The sequence below is a fragment of the Helicoverpa zea genome, chromosome 23 (assembly GCF_022581195.2).
Source record: "Helicoverpa zea isolate HzStark_Cry1AcR chromosome 23, ilHelZeax1.1, whole genome shotgun sequence".
Lineage (NCBI taxonomy): Eukaryota > Metazoa > Arthropoda > Insecta > Lepidoptera > Noctuidae > Helicoverpa > Helicoverpa zea.
The window spans coordinates 9140566-9164218 of record NC_061474.1 but is presented as its reverse complement, the minus strand read 5'-3'; the positions used below and the strand labels follow the sequence as shown (position 1 = coordinate 9164218).

At 35.3% G+C, this 23653-nt stretch overlaps 4 protein-coding genes and 1 long non-coding RNA gene across 7 annotated transcripts in view; 3 read left to right on the top strand and 2 right to left on the bottom strand.

The window, feature by feature from the left end:
- The window catches only part of LOC124641823 (neuropeptide F receptor), a 101970-nt gene that overhangs the window by 58132 nt on the left and 20185 nt on the right, over positions 1-23653 (top strand). The gene's annotated exons all lie outside the window — the stretch shown is intronic.
- LOC124641827 lies at positions 4643-5590 on the bottom strand. Its single transcript, XR_006985707.1, has 2 exons — positions 4893-5590; positions 4643-4681 (listed from the first exon to the last, which is right to left on the bottom strand). It is a non-coding gene; the product is annotated as an uncharacterized LOC124641827 (long non-coding RNA).
- On the top strand, positions 10853-12117 carry LOC124641826. Its single transcript, XM_047180060.1, has 4 exons — positions 10853-11105; positions 11302-11503; positions 11587-11964; positions 12048-12117. Exons 1-4 carry the CDS (start codon positions 10926-10928, stop codon positions 12065-12067), a joined length of 780 nt encoding a protein of 259 aa, XP_047036016.1. The 5' UTR covers positions 10853-10925; the 3' UTR covers positions 12068-12117.
- On the bottom strand, positions 12315-13593 carry LOC124641824 (putative nuclease HARBI1). The gene is made up of 2 exons (XM_047180057.1): positions 12910-13593; positions 12315-12821 (listed from the first exon to the last, which is right to left on the bottom strand). Exons 1-2 carry the CDS (start codon positions 13591-13593, stop codon positions 12315-12317), a joined length of 1191 nt encoding a protein of 396 aa, XP_047036013.1.
- On the top strand, positions 19146-20509 carry LOC124641822. Its single transcript, XM_047180053.1, has one exon. The coding sequence runs from the start codon at positions 19295-19297 to the stop codon at positions 20507-20509; it is 1215 nt and encodes a 404-aa protein (XP_047036009.1). The 5' UTR covers positions 19146-19294.

Sequence of the window (23653 nt, the reverse complement as noted above, 5' to 3'; positions counted from 1 at the left end):
CCGATTTAAAAAATTATTTCACTGTTGAAAAGACACGCTCTTTCCGAGTAACATAGGCATAATATTTTATCCAGGTACTACTAATTCCTACAGAATGCGGGTGAAATAACGGGAAAATGGCTAGTTTACCTATAATGTAAATGTGTATTTTAAACAATATGTTAATCTATCTATAATCTATGTAGCCTGAAAATAAAGGTATTTAGAATAGATTTTTCGATTTTAAAAATTCTACATAATGACACGTAAAAAACCTTAAATATATAAAAAAATGCTTACATTTGGAAATCAAAAAGATGATTCATATTTTCGAGGGACACCCTATATAATTCGTCTTTTCTTTTTCACTCATTTTTTATTCATTGCAGCTTGTAAGTTTCAAGACAGCTGAATTACTTCTCTTTCAGTCGTTGAGTCTCATTGTCTGACCACTTTCTGATCTCCATTGTTGCTTCTGACTGCGGGGAATAACTTGGCCGGTTTTTTCTTAGTTTTTATAGAATTGCAGAGAATCAAAAAAGGGGGCTCAAAAAATATTGTGCTATTGAAATCATTATCAGCCTTTTATTGTGCCACTACAGTAAGTCTGACACCAGTCTAAACAAGGGTATTGGATTGCCGGTTAGAGTGGAAGCCGACCCCAATATAGTCGGGAAAAGGCTCGGGAGATGATGATACAGGACATAGGCAATTTCTCACACAGAGAAGGAATGAGCGTTATCACCACGCTTGCTCAATAAAGAATATTTGTGTTTGTATAAGCTCAAGACGAAAAGCGACTTCAGACTTTAAGGTTCAGGTTTCCTCATGATGTTTTCCTTCACTTTTACTCAGCCACTGATGTCTTGTGGCACGAACACACTTGTACTTGAAAGGCATATACACACGACAGTAACTATTGAAATTGTTTAATTATAATTTTCTCAAATGTGCAAGAAGCCTTATTCATTCAAATATGTACCACAATATAAATATACCTTTCATTTTGTATATTTTTCTGTAATGAAGCAAAAGAAAATCTTGCTTACAAAAGTTGTATCTAACTTTTGCAAATTTTTCAGAAACCTTTGTAAATTCATCCGCTTAAAATTCGTTAACTTTTTATACAAATTCTTTTGAATTGCTTTGAAGATTTTTTTGTTCGAAATTTTATTCGTAACTTATTTGTTGTCTGTAAAATGCTTGGAAAATAATGTTATGTATAAATGAAAAAAAAAAGTTTACCTGAATTTTGTTGACTGATTAAATTATATTTTTCTCCTACGTAAAACCATGTTTTTAAATATCATCTGCATTAATATTATAAAGAGGATTTTTTTTGTTCGTTTGTTTGTGTCCTAAAGCCTCCGAAACAACTGAACTGATTCGAAAAAAAAAAACACTTTTTTATATTTCACAGTTAAAGATCTTCCACAATAAAATCAGCTATATTTTATCCTGGTACGGGCAACAGTGCCCACGGGACGCGGGTGAAACCGCGGGAAAACAGCTAGTAAAAGATATTAGTAGAACATTTTGATACAAAAACTAATAGAAACCAGTTAATTGGTAACCCATCCACAGTCCTCCGCAAACATTTGCTTATCTTCACCAAATCCGAGCATTTTACTGCCCGAATATTTTGGCATTTCATAAATATTCCACAGTGTTTATATACCAAGCGTGAGGGTTAAAAGCAATAAAAATCTTTTATTTACATAAGTTATTTTTGTATTAAAACGCCTGGCTGGAACCGATATAAATAAGGCTATAAAAATAATATTTATGTACGTTAAACCCTTTTCAAAATAGCTTGGAAAACAAGTGAGGAAAGGTCAATTTAAAAGTGTCATAATTAAAAAGTTAGACTCAGTATCTGCCGAGCAAAAGGCCAACTATGTTGGGGTCGGCTTCCAGTCTAACTGGATGCAGCTGAGTACCAGTGTATTACAAAGACCAACTGCCTATCTGACTTCTGCAACCCAGTATTTTGGGTAACCCGATACCTATTGGTAATACTAGTTGTCAGGCATTCTGACTACCTGTAGCGACTGCCAAAGATGTTTAAATGACAGCCGGGATTTACCAATTAAACGCCTTGCCTTCTGATTTCATATAAAAATCTTTATCCCAATAGGTTCATCCGTTAAAGAGCTATGTATAGTCCTTTTGTAAATTTGACGTGAAAAAGTGCTTAAAACTAGCCTAGTTTCAAAAAACGTTTTTGACTTTGACTTTTACTTTAGTGACACTGACAGAGACAGAACATAGCGGTCAAACTTACAAAGCCCCACTTTTCTTTCAGGGGTTAAAAATGGACTTATATCGAACTTTCTGGAAAAAAACAACCTATAGAACAAAATTACATAGAGTGTTAGCCATTTCACGCAATCTCAGAAAGTGTACCTAGATGGAGGGTAGTTCGAATAAGCTGTTTAGATATTGGAATTCGTATTGCGGCTCTGTAGGAAAACTTTTCCATTTTGTTTCTATTTGTCTGTCTTGAGCTGTTTTGATTTGAGTTTTGAATCGAAGGAAGGCAATTTTTGTAATATGTAGAAATCGGTAAAGAGAAGTTCTGTACGTCGATTCTATAAAATTCAGACAACAACTCGCATTTCACTTCGCTATTCACTCTCACTTCGCATTCGGTTCAAAATGTTCTAAAAGTCATCTCATACTTTATCTGTCAAACACGCTCGAAAGAGTAGCGCTAGTGTAGTTTGAGAATGTCAATCACGAAACTCACGGCGGATTCAGATGCGAAGTTAAGAATGAAGTGTTACAGAATCACACCACTGAAGTTAAATTTAAAAAAAAAATCAGTTTCCAGTACAATAACAACAACCGAAAACTGTTGATTTAAAGGTAAACGTGAATTAATTTAGTTACATTTTAGCTGGCTTGGTAGGTACTTGGTAGTTGCAACTTTACTTCATACGTATGAGCCCAGTCAAGCTATGATTATCGGCCAACTAAATGTTTGGAGTGAGCTTAATATTTAGAAACTAATTATTAACCATAGCCTAACCATATAACCTAACTCTACACCTATCGTTCACAATGTAAAATCCTATTTTCAACCACAAATATGCACAAAATTAGTTTATAAAGCTGACAAGTATCCTAAATATTCGTTTGACTGCGGTTTTCATGATAAACATTTATATTAAGTTTCTAATATTTTTAAATTACGTAATAAGGTTATGGCTATGGCATTAAGTCCGCCTTTGTAATATGAGATCAACCAGTAAGGTATATGAGATGCCAGTATGAGATCGACGGAAAACTTGGTTGGACTCCATCTTTAAAAAATAATTGATAACCATTGAGCCGAGTCTGAAGTATGCGCATACTCTTTGTATTATTTATAACTATCCTTGTTATATTTTATTTGTGACGACTTTAACTTTAATGGTAAAACTGCAATTATCCCTTATCTACCAAACTAAACTTAGGCCCATCCCTTTCCCTTTAAAATCATAACGCCTGCCTAATCTCTTAACTGAAACTGCTCAAACATAAACTATAGTAAAGTAAGAAAACATGTTACAAAGACATTATCCTTTTAACTTCGCACAGTTAACAGTTATCTAACTGCTTGGGCTAACAGCACTCAAAACTCAGTCTATTACGCAGTTAAAACTTTAAACTTGGTTCAACTAAGTTTTATTGGGGTATTTTCCGCTTATTTTATGTAAATAATACGGTCTATCTGATGGACTGGCTAGTAACTATTATGTTAAAACGTCTTTAATTGGCGATGCTAATTTTTCGCTTTTGCAGGAAGGAGATTAAAAGTTCTTATTTTAGGGTGCGTCCACATCTGGCGAATGCGCCGCGAATGCGCCGCGAATGCGCCGCGAATGCGCCGAGAATGCGCCGCGAATGCGCCGCGAATGCGCCGCGAATGCGCCGCGAATGCGCCGCGAATGCGCCGCGAATGCGCCGCGAATGCGCCGCGAATGCGCAGCACGCGAGCCGATCGCGAGCTGCGCATTCGCCAGATGTGGACGCACCCTTCAATATTTTATCTTCTAATTATGTATGACTCTTTTTATTGGCTCTGAAGTATACTTTCAAAAGTTTCAAGTCACAACGTCGTAAAGTGACCTAAACTTTTAGTCATCTCAATAAAAGGCTGTTTTTTATCCCACCAAGACTTTTTTAAGTCTCTTAAAATACCCTAGATACTCTAGAAACATTTAATTTTTGTCTCAACTTCTTTTTCTTCCTAATTCCTAGTTATTTGTTCCTATGTATTAGCGCACAATAGGTATACAAAACAATTGAACGAATACAGATGAAATAAGCCCCAAAAACACACACAACTCTCTATCGAACACCAACGTACTATATTACAGAAGAAACCTCAAGCACCAAGCTAGTTTTAACAATATAATATTCAGTAGTACGACCCATAATCCGCACTTGATGAATAGCCGTGACGTCATAACAACTGAAGCAATATTGGTAAAGTTTTATATACTGTCGCCATATCGGCGAGAGGAAGCCATTTTGTTTTTAAACGTACACTTTATAAGACTTTTTTTAAAAGTGATAAAGAAGTTGGTAGGTAAATAAGTGTTGGTGTATATGTTTTATTTTGAGGATGCAGATATCATCCTCCTCGGCACGGTGGAGCATCTGCTTCGGTCAACCCTTCTTCTTCATCTCTCTGTCATTTGTCCCATATTGTCGTCTGTAATTTAATTCAATCCTTTAATTTTCTAATTACAATTTATATTTAATTCATCTATGTGCAATGCTCAATGGTAAGTCAATTTCTAAGTTAGTAATTAGGTATGTCTCAGTCCGACTTCAACTTATCAAATAATTAATATCTATATATATTTATAATTCCAGTAGTGACGTTCACAGGTATTAAAAAATAAAATAATAATATCACTTACCGACGCCATCCTGGTAGCAGGAATACGATCGACCTACATACTCACATTTAATACATCCTTTACACAAATTCATGTTCGATTTTTCTTTTCTCAACACTATACACATTTATACACTCGTCTACATGATATCTACATGAGGCATTGCATAATAATTCTTGGTATGCCTCCGTCGCCATTACCTAATTCTCACACAAATTGTTTGTATATTGACTATTTGTGTTTGTGTAATGGTCGGCGGCATAGACCACAGATAAAATATAATTTTGCGAAGCGCGAGTGTCACTTCCAGTCGCATTCGTTCGGAATGCTGCGTAACTAGGTAGTTATTTTTCTCTATTTATATTTAGTTTGTTTTTATAGTAGTATTTTATATCCATAAATATATATAACACTTTTTATATTTTATATATTTAGTTTAGCTTAAATGCACCGATTGACGTCACATGTTAGTGCTGGCCATCGCTGAAAACCAGCGCAGCGACTCTGTCTCGCATAGGGTCGCTGCATAATGCTGAGCGAGGGCCATTTCGCGTGCTTGTGACGCATATTCTTATTATTCTTGTGTTTTCTTTTTATTGATGTTTTTATTTTATTTTTGTGTTTTTTTTTTTTTTATGATTATGTATGCTACTGTTTGTGTTCGATATGCGTCATGAACGCGAATAAATGCTTTGATTTGATTTGATTTGATTTGATTTATGCTTGTATGTGTAAATGTACTGCAATGTATATGCACTTTGTCTTAGTGTGACTTGGTGACTCGGCTACTACTAGGCATTCCTGAGCTTACGCACACAAAGACAACAGGCACACACACAAGCATACATCACCCGCTTTCGAAATAAAACGTCTACATTCAGTTTTATGTCTTTGCTTCGGTATTTTTAAACGGTTTTATTTAGCTCACCCCGTTTGTTTTATTCATTCTTGGGTCAAATTTAGTAATTCAAATTTCACCCTCTTCCTGTCAACCGATTAATCTGAAATTTTGTATACACCTTTAATTCCGATGACAATACAATATAGTAATATCAATAACATTGTAAATCCAATATGGCCGCCGGCACAAAATGGCGGATAACGTAGATTTTATCAATCCCATCAATATGGGTATCAAATGAAAGGGCTCAACAAGCAGAATACAATGTACTATAAAAAATTGAAATCCAAGATGGCGGCCGCTACAAAATGGCGGACAACGTAGGTTTTATCAATCCCATCAATATGGGTATCAAATGAAAGTTCTCAACCAGTAGAATACAATGTACTATATAAAATTAAAATCCAAGATGGCGGCCTCTACAAAATGGCGGATAACTTAGGTTTTATAAATCCCATCAACATGGGTATTAAATGAAAGGTCTCAACAAGTAGAATACAATTTACTATGCAAAATTGAAATCTAAGATGGCCGCTGCTACCAAATGCCTGATAACAATTTTTTATCAATCCCACCAATATGGGTATCAAATGAAAGGGCTTCACAAGTAGAAAACTGTCAGTAACTCCAGCGGGGCCCAACAGGGCCAAGGCCTGCCTGGGCTGCGAGATTGTTCGAAAGAGTTACCGCGGCCCTGGTACATAAAAGGCCTACGACGGAACAAAACGATTTTTAGTCAAGAGTCTGGCACTCCCTCACCGCTGCTGACCCACAGCAGGAGAGGTCATGTGATGATTTTTGGGGTTGTTACAAAAAAAAGTATCTGGAAGGGCTATGTATTGAGGAATTGGATTGTAATAAATTTTCAGGTAAGAGACCGTGTAATAATGATGCACTAAATGAATTAGATAGAATGAGGAATATTCGGTAGGCATTTTCATTAAATACTAAAAACTAGAAAATAAAAAATCGGTAAAAAAAACTTTTAAGTTAAACGGTTTTATCTTATGTGTACTGAAAACTAGAAAATAAAAAAATAGTTACTTACCTGTCAACCTACGTAGGTGGTCCCGGTCATATTAAACTAAAATAAAAACGTGGGGCCCCTGTGAAATCCTACCTATGGCAAAGCATATCTTTATACTTTGGTAGATCGTGAGCTCGGCGTTCGCTGGTGAAGCCGCTACGGCTGATTATTGATTGTCAAAATCTCCAGTTACGATTATAGTAAGTCGATGCAATCCACACCTATTATACCTCTAGAAGAAAGTACTACAGCAATAGTTAATGGGCCCCACGTTTTTATTTTAGTTTAATATGACCGGGACCACCTACGTAGGTTGACAGGTAAGTAACTATTTTTTTATTTTCTAGTTTTCAGTACACATAAGATAAAACCGTTTAACTTAAAAGTTTTTTTTACCGATTTTTTTTAAATACTTTTTGCACATTGTACAATGGTGGACTTAAAGTTTTTGGCGTTTTCTACCAGTCTACCTTTGGGTGGTGGAACAATAGCAGCGGTAGGGGTAGGTGCAAAGCTTTTTTTTTAATGTACCTACGCATTTTGATCTCTGAAGTTATGTTTTGAAAATAATCAACATCGTTTTCTGTTATGTTAATACTAACTTCAACCCAAGGTTCTACCTGAGTCCCGGAAAACTACTCCCATAACTCCCATCGTCCGGATTAAAAGTAACCCTATGTCAACCTACGTCATGTCGCATATCCTTGTGTCATTTCATTTTTCATCTTTCAATCGGAAATTTTAGACAGACAACGAAACTTCCCTTGGGAAATAGCAAATGCATACTTATTTAATAAAGTGGATTTTTTTGTTTATTTGTTTGTACCCTTAAAGCTCCGAAAACTAAAGAACCCATTTGAAAAATTCTTTTTCTGCTGGAAAGCTACATTCTTCCCGAGTAACATAGGCTACCTATTTTATCCCGGTATAGGCAGCAGTTTCCACGGGACATGAGTAAAACTGAGGGAAACAGCTAGTGAGATATAATTAAATTGTTCGTTATAAATAGCACTATGTATAACTTAGTGCATAATAGCATTAACCCATTATAAAACCCTAGAGACAACCCAAGGGCGGTGGAAATATACCAGGTTGCATTGTCAACTGTTAATTATGATAACAATGGAAGTTTTAGAACAATACTTAGGTAATTAAATATTGGACTGTTTTAGGGTTAAGAGCGATGTTTAGATAAGAAATTGGATTGAAATCATGAAACTCATGAAATGACAGCAGAAAATAAACAAAATTATTATTTTGCATGATTATCCGATCTATTCGGGCTTATGTTCAGAATGATTAATATAAACGTAATAAGATGTTCGTGGCATCATAATTAGCGCCAAACTTACTATTACCATTTTTTTTTAAGAAAAAGCCTTTCCAAAACAAGCTTTTATTTAAATGCTCTAAGAAAAATTATAACTTCCACTTCTGGTACCATTGATCTTGGGAGTTCAAAACTAATATATTTGTGAAAAGGTACAGATCGACTGTACATATTTCTTAAAAACGGCTATATTTTCCAAAAAAAAAAAACGCCTAATTTTCTCACAGAAAAATCGAAAACTTCATAATTTTAAAATCAGTTCCCGCTCCATCGAGGTATTTTTAGCGAGAGCTAGATAAGCAAAATTGTTTTGCCAAAAGATTCTCTCCTTCATTTTGGAATATTTTCTACAAGCCCCTGTGTAAATATTTTCACATGGATAGGTAGACAAAATTGTTCACTTTTAAGAGTTTTAATATTATTTTTGACTAGCTCCTAGCGTAATGATAAGGTTAGTTTTTCTATGATACTACCTACGTGAAGTTGTTACTTAATATTTTTCAGAAAAGACTGAAAAGTAAAAATTATGAGTCAAAATTTTACTTAGTTACTCTTAACTTATATGTGCTTTAAGTTAGGTACTCTTAATTTGTTAAGTGAACAGTTTTTGACCATTAATTAATTGATTAATTAAGTAAATTGACTACAATAAAGGTCATAAATTCGTTGATAATTTATAATAGTTGGTGTGAAATCATCAAAAAAATAAATTTCCTTTCAATAATTTTTTTTCAGTATCACAATTTAAACACAAAAGTACTTGAGATGAGACCGTTTGACCTACTTACCGCGTCAGAGAATATGATGGCGAAGCGAAATATCGACTCGATAATGTATAGGTTTCCACAACGTCTTAGAGAGTAAAGATTTGTTGAAATATTAAAAAAAAAACACTTGAGACTGAGGTACTTGAGTATTATGCTTAGCTGACTAAAATAGGTATATAAACCGCTGAAGAGGCTCAAATCTGAATGAGTTTCAAGTATAGTAATAGCCAACAAGAAAAGCATAATTCTATAAAAAGCACTCATATACTAAAAGAATACTTGGCTTAGAAGACAATTTCTCATAGTTATTGCAGCTTTTGAATTCATAAGCACTCAAGTTCAAGTATTCAAGGTATATTTTTTGAATAAGAATCCAGGGGTTTTTTATATATTTTAGCATAGCAGTAGGTTTAGAAGTCGATTTATCAACTTGTATACCAATTTTGTATTCGATATCTTCTTTTTTCGTATTCTTTGTTTGACGTCATCTCACACGTAACTCCAGCTACATTATCGTGTTTCTCACAATCCATCCATCGTTTCCTTGATCGCCTTTCCTCTATCCATCCATTGTTTCTTCCCTCAACCACTATACCTAAAGTGCGTACTACTTTATTATTCTGGACCACGGAAACGATAACGTATTTCCTTGTAATTACTAAAACAAAAGCTGTAGGGTAGTTAATCTCCATTACAGTGGGTTCTTAATTAAGCCTATTTCTCAATTTGTCACTATGTATTTGTTTGTTCGTCACATTTAGAGAACCTACCAGTTTACTACAAACTTTTTGTCGCCCGATAGTTTGTTTGGGCTCATAAATCTGTATGAAGATGAATGGTAGTACGCATATTAAAAAATCAAGAGACTTTGATTGGAATCAAATTATAGGAGAAGAATATTTGCCAACCATGGGGTCAACTCATCATCCTCCGAGCCTTTTTCCCAACTATGTTGGGGTCCAGTCTAACTGGACGTAGCTGAGTACCAGTGCTTTACAAGGAGCGACTGCCCTATCTGATCCCCTCAACCCAGTTACCCGGGCAACCCAATACCCCATGGTTAGACTGGCTCATAAATCTGTATGAAGATGAATAGTAGTAAGCACATTACAAAGATCAGGTATTTAGCCCGTATCAGACTGACTGAAAACTTTGATTGGAATCAAGATTTTCAAAAAATTTGCCGACTATCGAGTTGGTGGTTGGTCGGCCGACTGTTTAGTCTGTAGTGTGGGGTACTCTTATAATTTAATCTCCTGTCTGTATAATTAGTCAAACCTACGTAATATGCCACGGGGAGGATTTTGTTTTTCCTAAGGAAATGGGAAATTTCCATTAGTCGTGGGAACTCTTTAGTACCTACTTTCTTTCCTTCGCAGTTGGTTGGTCAACATTGAGGTTAGTGCTCCAGTCTAAGAATTTTTATGATGTCGAAATGCTATACATGTACCTACTAAGGCCCGTATTAATAAATAAGTCTCAATCGTGATGTCAAGACCGGTATCAGTTGATAAGTTCTCAAATGATGCGATGCGATCAGCATCTTAATGTCGACGCTAATTAATAAACCTTTATCAACAGTATCTCAGATGATACTGCGGTTCGGATCGAGATATCAAGATATGTAATTTGACACTCGATGAAATCCTGATGTTAAGACTTGTTACGTCACAGCGAACGAACTGTTACATCTTTCATTCATTGCGTTTAGTAATAGCTTTGAAGAACGATAATGTCCAACTCTGTATGCATAGGAATAAAAGTTGTTTTCCAGTTTAATTGTATTGTAATTTGAGGAAAGTAGATTACTTTTTTATATTATATACATTATTATTTTTTTTACCATAAAAGAGCACTATTTACTATAAAGTTATGTTTAATTTTTTTGACAAACGCACATACCAGTGATTGCGCGTCACCTCATTATATATAATCTGTGATTCTCCTTCATGTTTACTTGTTAGTACTTATCGGAAGTGTATAGTTTCGTATTTACTTACAAGTTATTTGAAGTTATTAATTTTCGATAATGGAGTCAAAGAAACATGTCTTTAGCCCCATCGAAAAAAAACATTTTCTAGATGTACTTAAAAAGTACAGTAACGTTATAGAAAATAAGGATACAGACGGAGCTACGTTAAAGCACAAAAACGACGCTTGGATTCGTGTTACGGCCGAATATAATGCTAGCCCTCTCACTACAAAACAGGTAAGTGGCTGCTAAATACATAGAATTACATACCATATCATATTCATTCATCACATACTCATGTTTTTGTGCTTTATTTAAGAAGTGTTATGTATATTTATCATTCATCAGATCACACCATACCTACCTCGAAAGGCAGAGGTGTAGTTTCTAATGTATCAATAAGTGTATGCACATGTTTTTTTTTATATTTTAGGCAACAGTTAAACAACTACGGCGCTTGTGGGTTAACACAAAGCAGCGTCAAAGGGAGGCCTTGACGAAAGAACGCCAACATAGGCTAGCTACTGGAGGAGGGCCATCTATCAGCGATGCTGTCGTTGACCCTGATGTGTCCATGGTGGCCCCAGCTCTGATTGTTGGAATCGATAATGCGATTGATTCCGATTTAGTTGAAGGTGTTTATAGTTTTTATTCAAATAATCTTTTTAAACATTGTCTTGTTAAACATTGACTATAATTAATTTAATATTATTTTTAGAGTCTTCGCAGTCGCAAACACCAGACGCCGTAGAAATAGAGCATTATGTTTTAGACGATGTTTCGCAGACATCCGTCATTTCCCACGATCAAGCCACCGAAGATCAAATAGTACTGCTTGACTCACCAATCCCTTCCACATCCCAAATATCCCAACCCTTTATAACAACCATCCCATCAGCAAGAAAGTCACCTGCACGTTCTAACACTAGAACAGGTTTAAAAAATAGTGTGATAGAGCAGGAGTACAAGGATAGATCTGTGCGGGCCACAGAAAAACACAATATAGAGATGCAGATTTTAAAAGAACAGCTAAGGGAAGCCAAAGCAAAGGCAGACTTAGCTGAACTTATTTTAAAAGAAAAGCAAAATTCAACAGGTTAGTTGGATAAAAATTGTTTTTTTTTGTTTTGTTTACATTTTGTCAGTTTTTTTTATTTAATGTTTTTTGTTTTGTTACAGGTCATACCACAAACAATTAATGTTTATGCACACATTTTTATAATTGTAATAAATGATTGTAATAAGTTAATAATTGTTTCATTATCTCAATAATACTCAAAGTCATGGTACAATGTAAAATATTAATTAGGTACACTTTAATTAAAATATATATATATATTAATAATATAACAAATTATATAACATTGCCTCAATAAAAACTAAAATAATTAACAATTGGCAGGTATTAGAAAATAACTAAATAAAAACATTATAAAACTTTGATATCTATTGGTAATAATTTTCTATTATAGTACTTCTGACTACGAACCCTGCGCTTGTACTAGCCATTACAGTAGTTTCGTTTGCAACATCCTCTTGATCAGAATGGGAATCAATACCCAATGCCATGTTATCATTTAAAATCAGTGATAAATTATGTAACACTGCACAGGCTACAATAATAAGGGACACCGTTTGTAACTTGTTACCAAGGCCTTTTGATAAGCATGGAAACCGACGTTTCCAAATTCCAAATGTTCTTTCAACAATGTTTCTAGTTTTGATTTGTGCTCGGTTATACCGTATTTGAGGAGGATCTTCAGGAGTTGGCCTAATTGGTGTAAGCATAAATGGCAATGTTGGATAACCACTATCACCTACTAGTTTACCATTTAGCACACCTTGAGTATACTTCATGTATACCCGGGACATTTGAAAAATTCTGGAATCATGAGTGCTGCCCGCCCATCTAGCTACTATGTCCAAGAATTCTGTTTGTGGGCCGACAACAGCCTGTAAAAGAAAATTACAATAGTCATCATCACTGTATAGATGTTATGCAATTATAGCTATAGAAACTGATCATGTTTAGTACACTTACTTGAACATTAATGGAGAAATAAGATTTTCTATTGCGATAAACTTCATGGTGCTGACAACCTGGGGTGTTGACAATTCGTATGTGGGTGCAATCAATGGCTCCATCTATACCTGGTAGCCCTGGCCAACGCCCATGTCTTCCCAAGTCCTTAAATAATTGCCTATTTATGCTAGCTTGATCTCCTGTAGGTATTTTAATATAGGTTTTATGGAGTAATGCTAGCAGTCGTGATACTTTTGTAACGACGTTTGATACTGTAGGCTGAGATAAACTAATGAGATCCCCGCACACAAGCTGAAAGTTTTTGTCATTATTAATAAATTGTTTAACACACATAACATTAATGTTATTATGTTTACAATTCAATTGGTCAAAATCATTTACCTGAAAGGATGCTGTAGCGTAATACCTCAAAGTAAGCAAAACGGCAATTTCTGGCGCGACTGGCAGCCCTCTGTTATCACTTTTCACCAAATTATTTCTTATCAACGATACGATATATAGCACTGATTCTTGGTTAAATCGAAACCGTTTTTTAAAGTTTTGCGTAGGTAATTCGAAGGGATTTGTCGCGTCCCTTATATAAACTTTAGGTAATCGATTTTGAAAAGGCCATAAAATATCATCGTAGTAGTCGACTTCATCATAATAATTGATTTCGGAAATAATATTTTCAACATCCATAGTTCCCGCGAAAAACTTAGGTACGAGTTCACGATCTTAAGTCCAGGGTCGACTGAACTCAACAATCGTGATCTTGATAACCATCCTAATGTCGATCTTGAAACCCGAGTAACGTTTATTAAACAATACGGTCTCAGGTGATGACAGAGTCCTAAACCGCATCTTAGGTTTTGTTTATTAATTTGTCAGAACATCAAACGGGGTCTTAAGATCTCACTCTTACGCTGATATCGGTTTATTAATACGGGCCTTAGTTTCGTACTTAAGTTAACTGTAAAAAGTTGAACAACAGACTTATCGAAATTTTACACTTCTTTCTTTGTAACAAAAGCTATCGACTAGTGACTTTTTTAGCATGTATATGTTATGGACCATGTGATTAATTCGGGCATTATTTATAATGCCCGAGCATTATGAATAATGTCTAGCTTTATCGGGCCAAGTGATTAATAACTATCTTAACTTCATTATTTATCACATTGCACGGGCATTATTATATTGCTACATGACAGTTAGGCAATTTGATAATAAAGCTATATTTTATGCGGTGCGAGGGCGGGGAGGGAAGTACGCGTGACACGCTTTGACCAATCAGAGACTTTTATGATTATTGTTTTAAATTTCATGTTCTATTTTTATTATATTTTCATGTGACTTTTATTAAGAGAAGATGTTCATCATCATCATCATCATCTCAGCCATAGGACGTCCACTGCTGAACATAGGCCTCCTTAAAAATAGATGTCTGATTTTTTAAAGATGCAAAGTCAATTCTCATTCAAGCTTCCATTTTTATACTTTCGTAGCTGTGGGACTTTCCACCCTCTTATTTTTTTTTCACTTCTTACAAAATTTGTTAGGGACTTTCCACCCTCTTATTTTTTTTTCACTTCTTACAAAATTTGTTAAAAACATTGAAATACTTAAAAATCCTTGATAATGACTTGACTTATTTTATGGAATTTTTCCGGTTTCAAATACTGACACGGGAATAATAATAGAATTACTTTTTGAACCTTTTTATATTTAAACGAATTATGTTTCCTTCTCGCTAACAATCTTCTTTTCAAATAATCATTAATATAACAATAGAGACCGATTTTTTTGACTTCGGAGAAATTTCTATAAGGAAGATATTTTTTGACATTAAGAGAGTTTCTTTGGGAATTTATTATAATTGTATTCTCTTGTTACCGGTGGTTATCGTTGAGGAAATTTTTATGATCATTTTTGGCGCTGTTTTGTTGTTCTGACGTTGTAAGATATCAGGTTTGCATCTCAAAATCTGTTGTAATATTTTTGAAATTTATTAAATTGACCATAATATTGACGGAATGAATACCGCTTTCTAACTTATAATATAATGTCCTGAATTTTTTAGTCATGTTATACAAGCTGTTGATTTGCATACGTGCCATATTCAAGGACGTAATTGTGCTAATGATTCTCGACCCAAATCAATAAAAAAATTGGTACGTAATTTTTTTTGTTTTAATTTTTTTCGGAATTCCGTCAATGTCATCTAGCCGTATTTAAACGTGGCGCGTGTGTTACTGGGCTTAAATCCGTGCTGCGCCCTCACACAAACACAAACACAAAGCATACGCAACGATTATTCATAAATTTTATATATAAAATTGGATTACTTCTGAAATACTACGACATTACAATGACAATAAAAGCAGAGCATGTTAGCTATTTCCCGTCTACTGTTATTCCCATCGATTATTTACGTATTTTATGTCCTCCTTATACAATACTTATGATATTTCCTACTATTTCATATGATATCCTTTGAAAATTGTGTACATTTTTCATGCAAAGATATGGTATTTACATAAATTGCAATTAGTTTTTTGCTACATTTCGAAAATAAAGGTAAACATACCGAGCAGTGTGTTTAGTATTACTTATAGTTCAAGTCTCAAAACACACAACACATTATTAACATTTATAAGGATCAACACACATGTATATTTAAAGCAGAATTTCGTAGTACTGAGTGCTTAGTGCGAGTTTTCGTGAATTTATTTACGGACTCACATGAGAGCGCGTATACTAAGATTTGTATGGAACAAAAACAGCTCCGCCTAGTGTCAAAAATTGGAACCTAAAGTAGCGAGTGCCAGTTTACAAATTTTCGAAATCGAATCGCTCGGACTCTCAAGTGAACGTGACAGGCACGGGATTGGTTTATTTCTGCCGTGATGCGAGTGCGAGATTCAGATTTTGACAGATCGAATAGTAAATAAATACAAACGCGATCGAATTTAACCAAAAAGTTCTCACGAAGATTTTTGTGGTGAAAGTGAAGTGAGGAGATATTCGTATATCAACAATTAAGTTTTTATTTAGTGAAAATAATACCAAAAATATGGCAGGACGCTTTTTCTTTGCTCGGAGGATGTTTGCGGCCGCAAAGGCCCAAGATGAACGCAACAAAAGCGCCAGAATTGGGGCAAGGGCTTGCGCATTTTTTAATTCGTTAGTTCACCTCACGGAGACGCAATTTAGACATAGATATAGATTGTCCAAGAAGATTTTTAAGTTCTTGTGCAGTTAACTGAGACAAAGCACAAATCTAAAATCCACTCTACGTGTTTCCTTGGAACATAAGGTACCTATTTATCAATTCATGTAAGTTACAATATCAATTTCCAAAACAAAACTAGGTATGTATATGATTGAAGAAACTTTCTCCTTCTTTTATTTGCAGGTGGTTACCGCTTTATTATTTTTTGCCACTGGATCCTATCAAAGGCCAATTAGAGAAGCAAAGCACGTATCCCAAAAAATGTGCAGTGTGTATTTAGAACAAGTAACTGAGGTTCTGACTCATAGAAATATATAAGCTTCCCTAGCACTCCAGGTGCTAGACAAGAACTTGTCTTCATTTTAAATTAATTAATTTAAAACAACTAAAAACTTTTTTCGGGCGTCGCGTCAAACAATAACCCCAAAAATTTTGAAAGACAGTCGTCCCATACGATTACATGCTAAAATGACGTCTTTCTAAATTTGGTAGGTTTATCCCACCAAGCGAACGGAACACCAACCTAATAAAAATGATCATCGCTATTCGCCGTGAGGAAACGTGATGCGAGTAATTTGCGAGATGGCAACTCGCACTCGCTTAAATATTGCATTCGGTTGGTTTGAAGTTGACTCGCTAAACTCGACAGTGAAGTCATTCGCAAAATTTTGTTCAACTCGCACTAGGCACTCTGAGTGCTTAGTGCGAGTTTTCGTGAATTTATTTACGGACTCACATGAGAGCGCGTATACTAAGATTTGTATGGAACAAAAACAGCTCCGCCTAGTGTCAAAAATTAGAACCTAAAGTAGCGAGTGCCAGTTTACAAATTTTCGAAATCGAATCGCTCGGACTCTCAAGTGAACGTGACAGGCACGGGATTGGTTTATTTCTGCCGTGATGCGAGTGCGAGATTCAGATTTTGACAGATCGAATAGTAAATAAATACAAACGCGATCGAATTTAACCAAAAAGTTCTCACAAAGATTTTTGTGGTGAAAGTGAAGTGAGGAGATATTCGTATATCAACAATTAAGTTTTTATTTAGTGAAAATAATACCAAAAATATGGCAGGACGCTTTTTCTTTGCTCGGAGGATGTTTGCGGCCGCAAAGGCCCAAGATGAACGCAACAAAAGCGCCAGAATTGGGGCAAGGGCTTGCGCATTTTTTAATTCGTTAGTTCACCTCACGGAGACGCAATTTAGACATAGATATAGATTGTCCAAGAAGATTTTTAAGTTCTTGAGCAGTTAACTGAGACAAAGCACAAATCTAAAATCCACTCTACGTGTTTCCTTGGAACATAAGGTACCTATTTATCAATTCATGTAAGTTACAATATCAATTTCCAAAACAAAACTAGGTATGTATATGATTGAAGAAACTTTCTCCTTCTTTTATTTGCAGGTGCTTACCGCTTTATTCTTTTTTGCTACTGGATCCTATCAACGGCCAATTACAGAAGCAAAGCACGTATCCCAAAAAATGTGCAGTGTGTATTTAGAACAAGTAACTGAGGTTCTGACTCATAGAAATATATAAGCTTCCCTAGCACTCCAGGTGCTAGACAAGAACTTGTCTTCATTTTAAATTAATTAATTTAAAACAACTAAAAACTTTTTTCGGGCGTCGCGTCAAACATAAACAAAACATCCAAACAATAACCCCAAAAATTTTGAAAGACAGTCGTCCCATACGATTACATGCTAAAATGACATCTTTCTAAATTTGGTAGGTTTATCCCACCAAGCGAACGGAACACCAACCTAACAAAAATGATCATCGCTATTCGCCGTGAGGAAACGTGATGCGAGTAATTTGCGAGATGGCAACTCGCACTCGCTTAAATATTGCATTCGGTTCGTTTGAAGTTGACTCGCTAAACTCGACAGTGAAGTCATTCGCAAAATTTTGTTCAACTCGCACTAGGCACTCTGAATCCAAAAGGGAATGTCCGTAGTACATTAAAATCCCTTAGAGCTTGAAGAGCACGAATATAAATAAGTTAGGAAAAAGATATATACGATGTGAAATCGAAAAGAAATGAAAATGCACTGGGGATTACGTGTAGAAACTTTTAGCATATGAAATTTTTACCTGTAAGCTTTGAATTTGGTAGACTTTCTGGCTTCTTTAGAATTATTTAGTTTTTTTATTTAAGACAGTGACTGTTGTCCGCGGTTCCACCCACGACTGGAGGTACTTATTTTTCTCACCTAGATAAAAAAAAATGCATATAATTTCCTTTCTCGAACTTTACTAAACTATCTGAGTACCAAATTCTGTTCAGCAGTTTTGGCGTAAAAACGAAAAGATAGACCGAGAATCTTGCATTAATTTTTTTTTTTCCGAGTTTTCATATTTATTTATAACAAATACAAGCCATTCCCTAAAAAGAAGCTAGTATTCTTAGAGTCAGGAAATACACCTTATATACTTTGTTAGAATATAGCGTTCAGCTTTGTACAACATTATTTATTTATAACTTTTTTTATAGCACCATTATATAAAACCGTCTATTTAGGCTGTATGTAATAAAAACTGTGTTAACTTCCTGTAGTTACGAATATATTTAGGAAAACTTAATAAAAAACCCATAAAACAGAATACCTTAGGCTTCCAGGCGAAAAATTCAGGTATTCTGTAAAGGTACAAACTCATCGTATTGGAAAGAATATAAAACGGCTATAAAATAGAAAATAAAACCTTTTATGGGTAGGAAGTAATATTATTATGCTGAACCAAACTACTACTACTTACTAAAGTACTTCAGTAGGGTAGTTTTCTAATCTTCTATATGTTGTAAAACAATAATGCGAGGATACATTTTATTAACTCATCATCTGCCTAGCCTTTACCCAACTATGTTGGAATCGGTTTCCAGTCTAACCGTATGTAGCTGAGTACCAGTGTTTTACAATGAGCGGCTGCCTAAATTACCTTCTCAACCTAGTTATCCGGGCAGTGATGGGTCCCGGCTGTCATTTGGATCATTATGGATTCATTATTCGACGAATACAGACGTGCTCATCGAAGCAACTTAAAAATAGCTTAATTAACATTTTTTTATTGTGACCTAGTTTTAGACACTTAGCGTTTTTGTTGTGTTAAATACAATTACACAGTTTTTATTACAAATATGGACAAAAAGTGATCATCTACAATTATGGATAGCAGCCCCTCCCACCGTGGCGGACTGCCACATCGCTCTTCACCATCAGCAGCAACACCTAGAAGTCACGCACAGGATGAAACAACGGAGGTTTTTTCTACTCCTGAAATTCAGTCCTGGATGTCTAGCATTGAGCAGTGCTTGAATGAGGTATCGACCACAGTTTCGGAAGGCAAGATGAACTCCGAACAAAAACTTAGAGTGAGTAACCTTTGTCGCAAAGTGGGATATGGAGTTTCTCAAATGGCTGTGCAATATCAGTCATTGAAACATAAAGCCCTCCAAAACTACGCCACCCTACAAACGTTAAAGGAAAATCAAGACCTCGCGATTAGTTTGACTGAGATCAAGCAGAAACTACAGGACACTCTCATCAAACAAAATTCTGAAAGCACTACCTTTGCAGACATGGTGAAGGGTACAAAAAGCCTTATTCGACCTCACGCAACTAGCTCAGTCGCTATATACCCTAGTGACCAAACCAAGACCAGTGAAGAGACCAAAACTTTAGTTCAAAAAATTGTGTGCCCTGAGGAAATGAAACTAAAGGTACGTGGCCTTCGCAAAATAAGAAATGGAGGTGTTATCATAAGCACGGAAACCAAGGATGACATCCTAAAATTGAAGCAGACTGTCGAGAGTTCCACTTCTGCACTTACTGTCGATGAACCTCGAAAGCGGAAGCCCCGTATTATAATTATTGGGGTACCTACTGACATGGCAGAGAAAGAAGTATTTAAAAGTATTTACGAACAAAACATTGCAGACAAACATCCAACATTGACCAAGGATACCTTTCTGACCTCAATTAAATTAAGCCACAAATCAGGGAAAAGGGAAGCTGACAGCTGCAACTACATTGTTGAAGTACCAGCCAGCGTCCGGAAAGCCCTAGTGAATCAGAACAGGCTTTACATAAACTGGACGTCATGCCCGGTACATGATTTCACCCTTGTGACTCGGTGCTTCAAGTGTCAGCAGTATGGTCATGCATCTAAGACTTGCAAATCCATCACCTCTACTTGTGGCCACTGTGGAGCAGACGGACACGCGACACAAGAGTGCTCCTCTAAGGAAAACCCTCCAAACTGTGCAACCTGCAAGCGCTATAAAAAACCCTGCAACCATAAGACGGGAGATTTGGATTGCCCTCCTAGAAAAGCCGCAGAATATAGATATATCAACTCTATAGATTATGGAGGTGCCTGATAGCGCCAAATACTAGATTATATTTACCTCTTAATCATCTTTACACGGTACATACTATTATGTTTTACTTTTAGTTAGTTTGATTACTTATTCGTTTTAAGGAAACTTTTATACATTTTAATAAATTACTATACACGATCTGTAAATTTAAATGACTATAGTTGTAAAAAAATAATGTTGAAATTATTTGCAAGGCTTGTTTTTGACCAGACCGCAGAATTGCCGACTGTAGTAAATCAAAATTACCTAGATATTATAATTGAAATAAATTAGTATGTAAGCATTAGTATAAATATGTATAATAACACTTTATTTGTCACAGTAACCTACTTTTTAATTACTATAGCAATTTATTGTGAAATGTTAATTTCGCTACTAGATATATTATAATAAGCACTTTTACGCCTGAGACACAGGTTTTTACCTAGTTCAGGCAAATCTTACATCAGCACTTTTTAGAATTAAGCGAAATATTGTAAAATTATGTACAAAGTGAAATAATAAACGATTGATTGATTGATTGATTGATTGATTTGTACCATCTTTGGCAGTCGTTACTGGTAAGTTAAAAGTCTGACAACCAGTTTTACCAAGAGCTATTGAGTCGCCCAGGTCTGGGTTGAGGTGGTCACATAAGCAGGTCGCTCAATGTAAATCGCTGGTATTCAACTGCTTCCGAATATACTGGAAACCAACCCCAAAATTGTCAGGAAAAAGGCCAGACAAATGATGATCTTCCTCATATTTCATACGAACATAAATTGTCAGAACTAAAAATCGCAGTAATAATTCTTAAAAAGAATTTTTCAAGTGATTTTCTACGTGTTACGTGAAGGTTTTCTCCATTCCAAGAAAGATATTTTCCTTTTATTTTTGAAATATAAGTGTGAGGAATATATCGGAAAACCATAAAAGCCCTACTAAGCCATTTCGGGAGATTCCTCTCCGAAGAAGGTCAGAATACCGAGTTTGTTTTGTTTTTTTTTTAATAGAATATTTTCAATATTTCGCACTTTTTTATTGTTTGTCGATTGGTCAACATTTTTTTTGCTGAATGTAAATATTGGTACTTATGGTATAAAATATTTCGTTTGAGTTCGATAGAAAGAAATTGTTTGCATTTTTTATAAAAAAATATTTTTGATTTCGTCCTTTTTCTTTGCCGTTTTTTTTTTATTCAGCTTTATCGTAGGTTCAGATCTCAGATAAGGCAGGCTTACCAAAGTATTTTTTTCAATTTATTTCTTTAGTACCTAGAAATATATATTTTTGGCTACAGGGTTAACACGTGCTTAAAAAGGACCTCGATAAGGGACTTAACAAAATTGGCAAAAATACCAGTGTTCCAAGAACTCGTGTACCTCAGCCCAACCCTTCAGCTACATTGTTTAAATCTTTTGTTAATGCTTTTTAAAAAGGAGGACTTTCGAAAAAAGGTCTTTGTATGGCCTCCCTAAGTACGTACGGTTCAGTTTGCAATCCGTCCGCGAAAAATCCTTTCAGCTATTAAGCATAATGGCAACCTTTCAGAGTAGCCAAAATGTACCTTTTTCAACCCCTGTCATTTTGAATTTCTCATTCAAATAACCGTAGAGTATTATCTTTTATTTTAATCTTTGAGAGAATTCGGATAACGGAAAATGTGGGTACTTTATTTAAACAGTTCTGGTTTGTTTTAGTTTTATTGTTACACGGGTAATTGTGAAAGGAATTGGTTGCTGCTATATTTACATATTTTTGACATATTCGTTAACTTTTTTCATGCACAACGTTTTCATACGTTTCAAATTCTTGATTAGGATCTTAGTATTTGAAACCTATTTTCAAAGTAAACATAGATACCTATTACTTTGCGATAACTGAACTTAATATCACTGAACGAGAGGAATAGAATTATTCCCACAAAATTATCTGTGTCTTCTTCTATCTTGTTTACAAAAAATGATAATATTTGAGCGAGTTTTATATTACAAAGAAGTAATGTTTGTGTTTTCTTAAGTTTATAGGAACCATGGGACCAATTTTTTAAACAAAATCACTACATGTGATGCACATGTAGTGGCTGTTATCTTATTTTATAACAGGCTATACTTAGTTCCATCGAGATAGCTATTAAAACTTCACAAAACCGTCGTACCACAAAAAATTTTAAACATCTGTTGAACACTTGTCTAAACAAATTTCAAATCATGACGTTGAAATAAGGTCCATTTTGCAGTCAGACGTTTTTTGGACAAGAGTTCAACAGATGTTTAAGTTTTTGTAGTCCGTCTGTACCAATTTCACGCAGTCCACGATATAAACAAAACCTGCCTAACCCAGTATCAGCTAAACGCCAATATTAAACACAGCCCGGTATGTGTAGAGTGTTTTATCATAAAAGTTATGGCGTTATACACGTCAAATATCAAGCAATAAACTTTATGTGGCCGCCATTTTAATTAATTAATGTGTCTGCGCAGCGCACGGAGTAAGGAAAGATAGCGGAGATGCTATAATGCAGGTAGGTCAGATGCCTTCTTCTAGCTCAAAAACGTACAGTGGGCATAACCAAAACGATCACTCACGACTCACGAGTGAACTCACTCACACACTTTGAGACATCTGTCAACGACTTTTGGTATAACAAAAAATGATCGGGACCAAAAAAGGTGTGTAAAAGTGTTGAGAGTAACGTTTCTCGTCCCTCGAACACCCGCATTTTGTCGCGCTACTTTCTTAGCAGATTTTCCGTTATGGCACCTCCGCTAGTCATTTTGTTCTCCATGGTCTGAGCTGGCGTTTGTAATGGACTATGGTGGAACAAAATGGCGGGTCATGAATAATTGTCAGTGATCGACGTTGGTCGTTTGAGGTCTTATTATCGCTGTATAGGCCTTCAGTGAGAAAAAATATGTTAAGGTATACTATACAGGGTTACTGGTAAGTAGACCGCATCCTTTCATGAGGTGATAGTATAGGTCAATACGGACAAATTTGACCATGGGATACACTGGGCAAAAGTTAACCCGTTTCTAGACAATCGAATTTTAAGATCTTTTCTTAACAAGTCGTCTAGGTACACGTATAAATTTTTATTATTAGTTAAAAGTCTCGTTTTTGCAGATTTGTGTGTGTTTTGTGCCTTTTTGCATAGCTAGATAA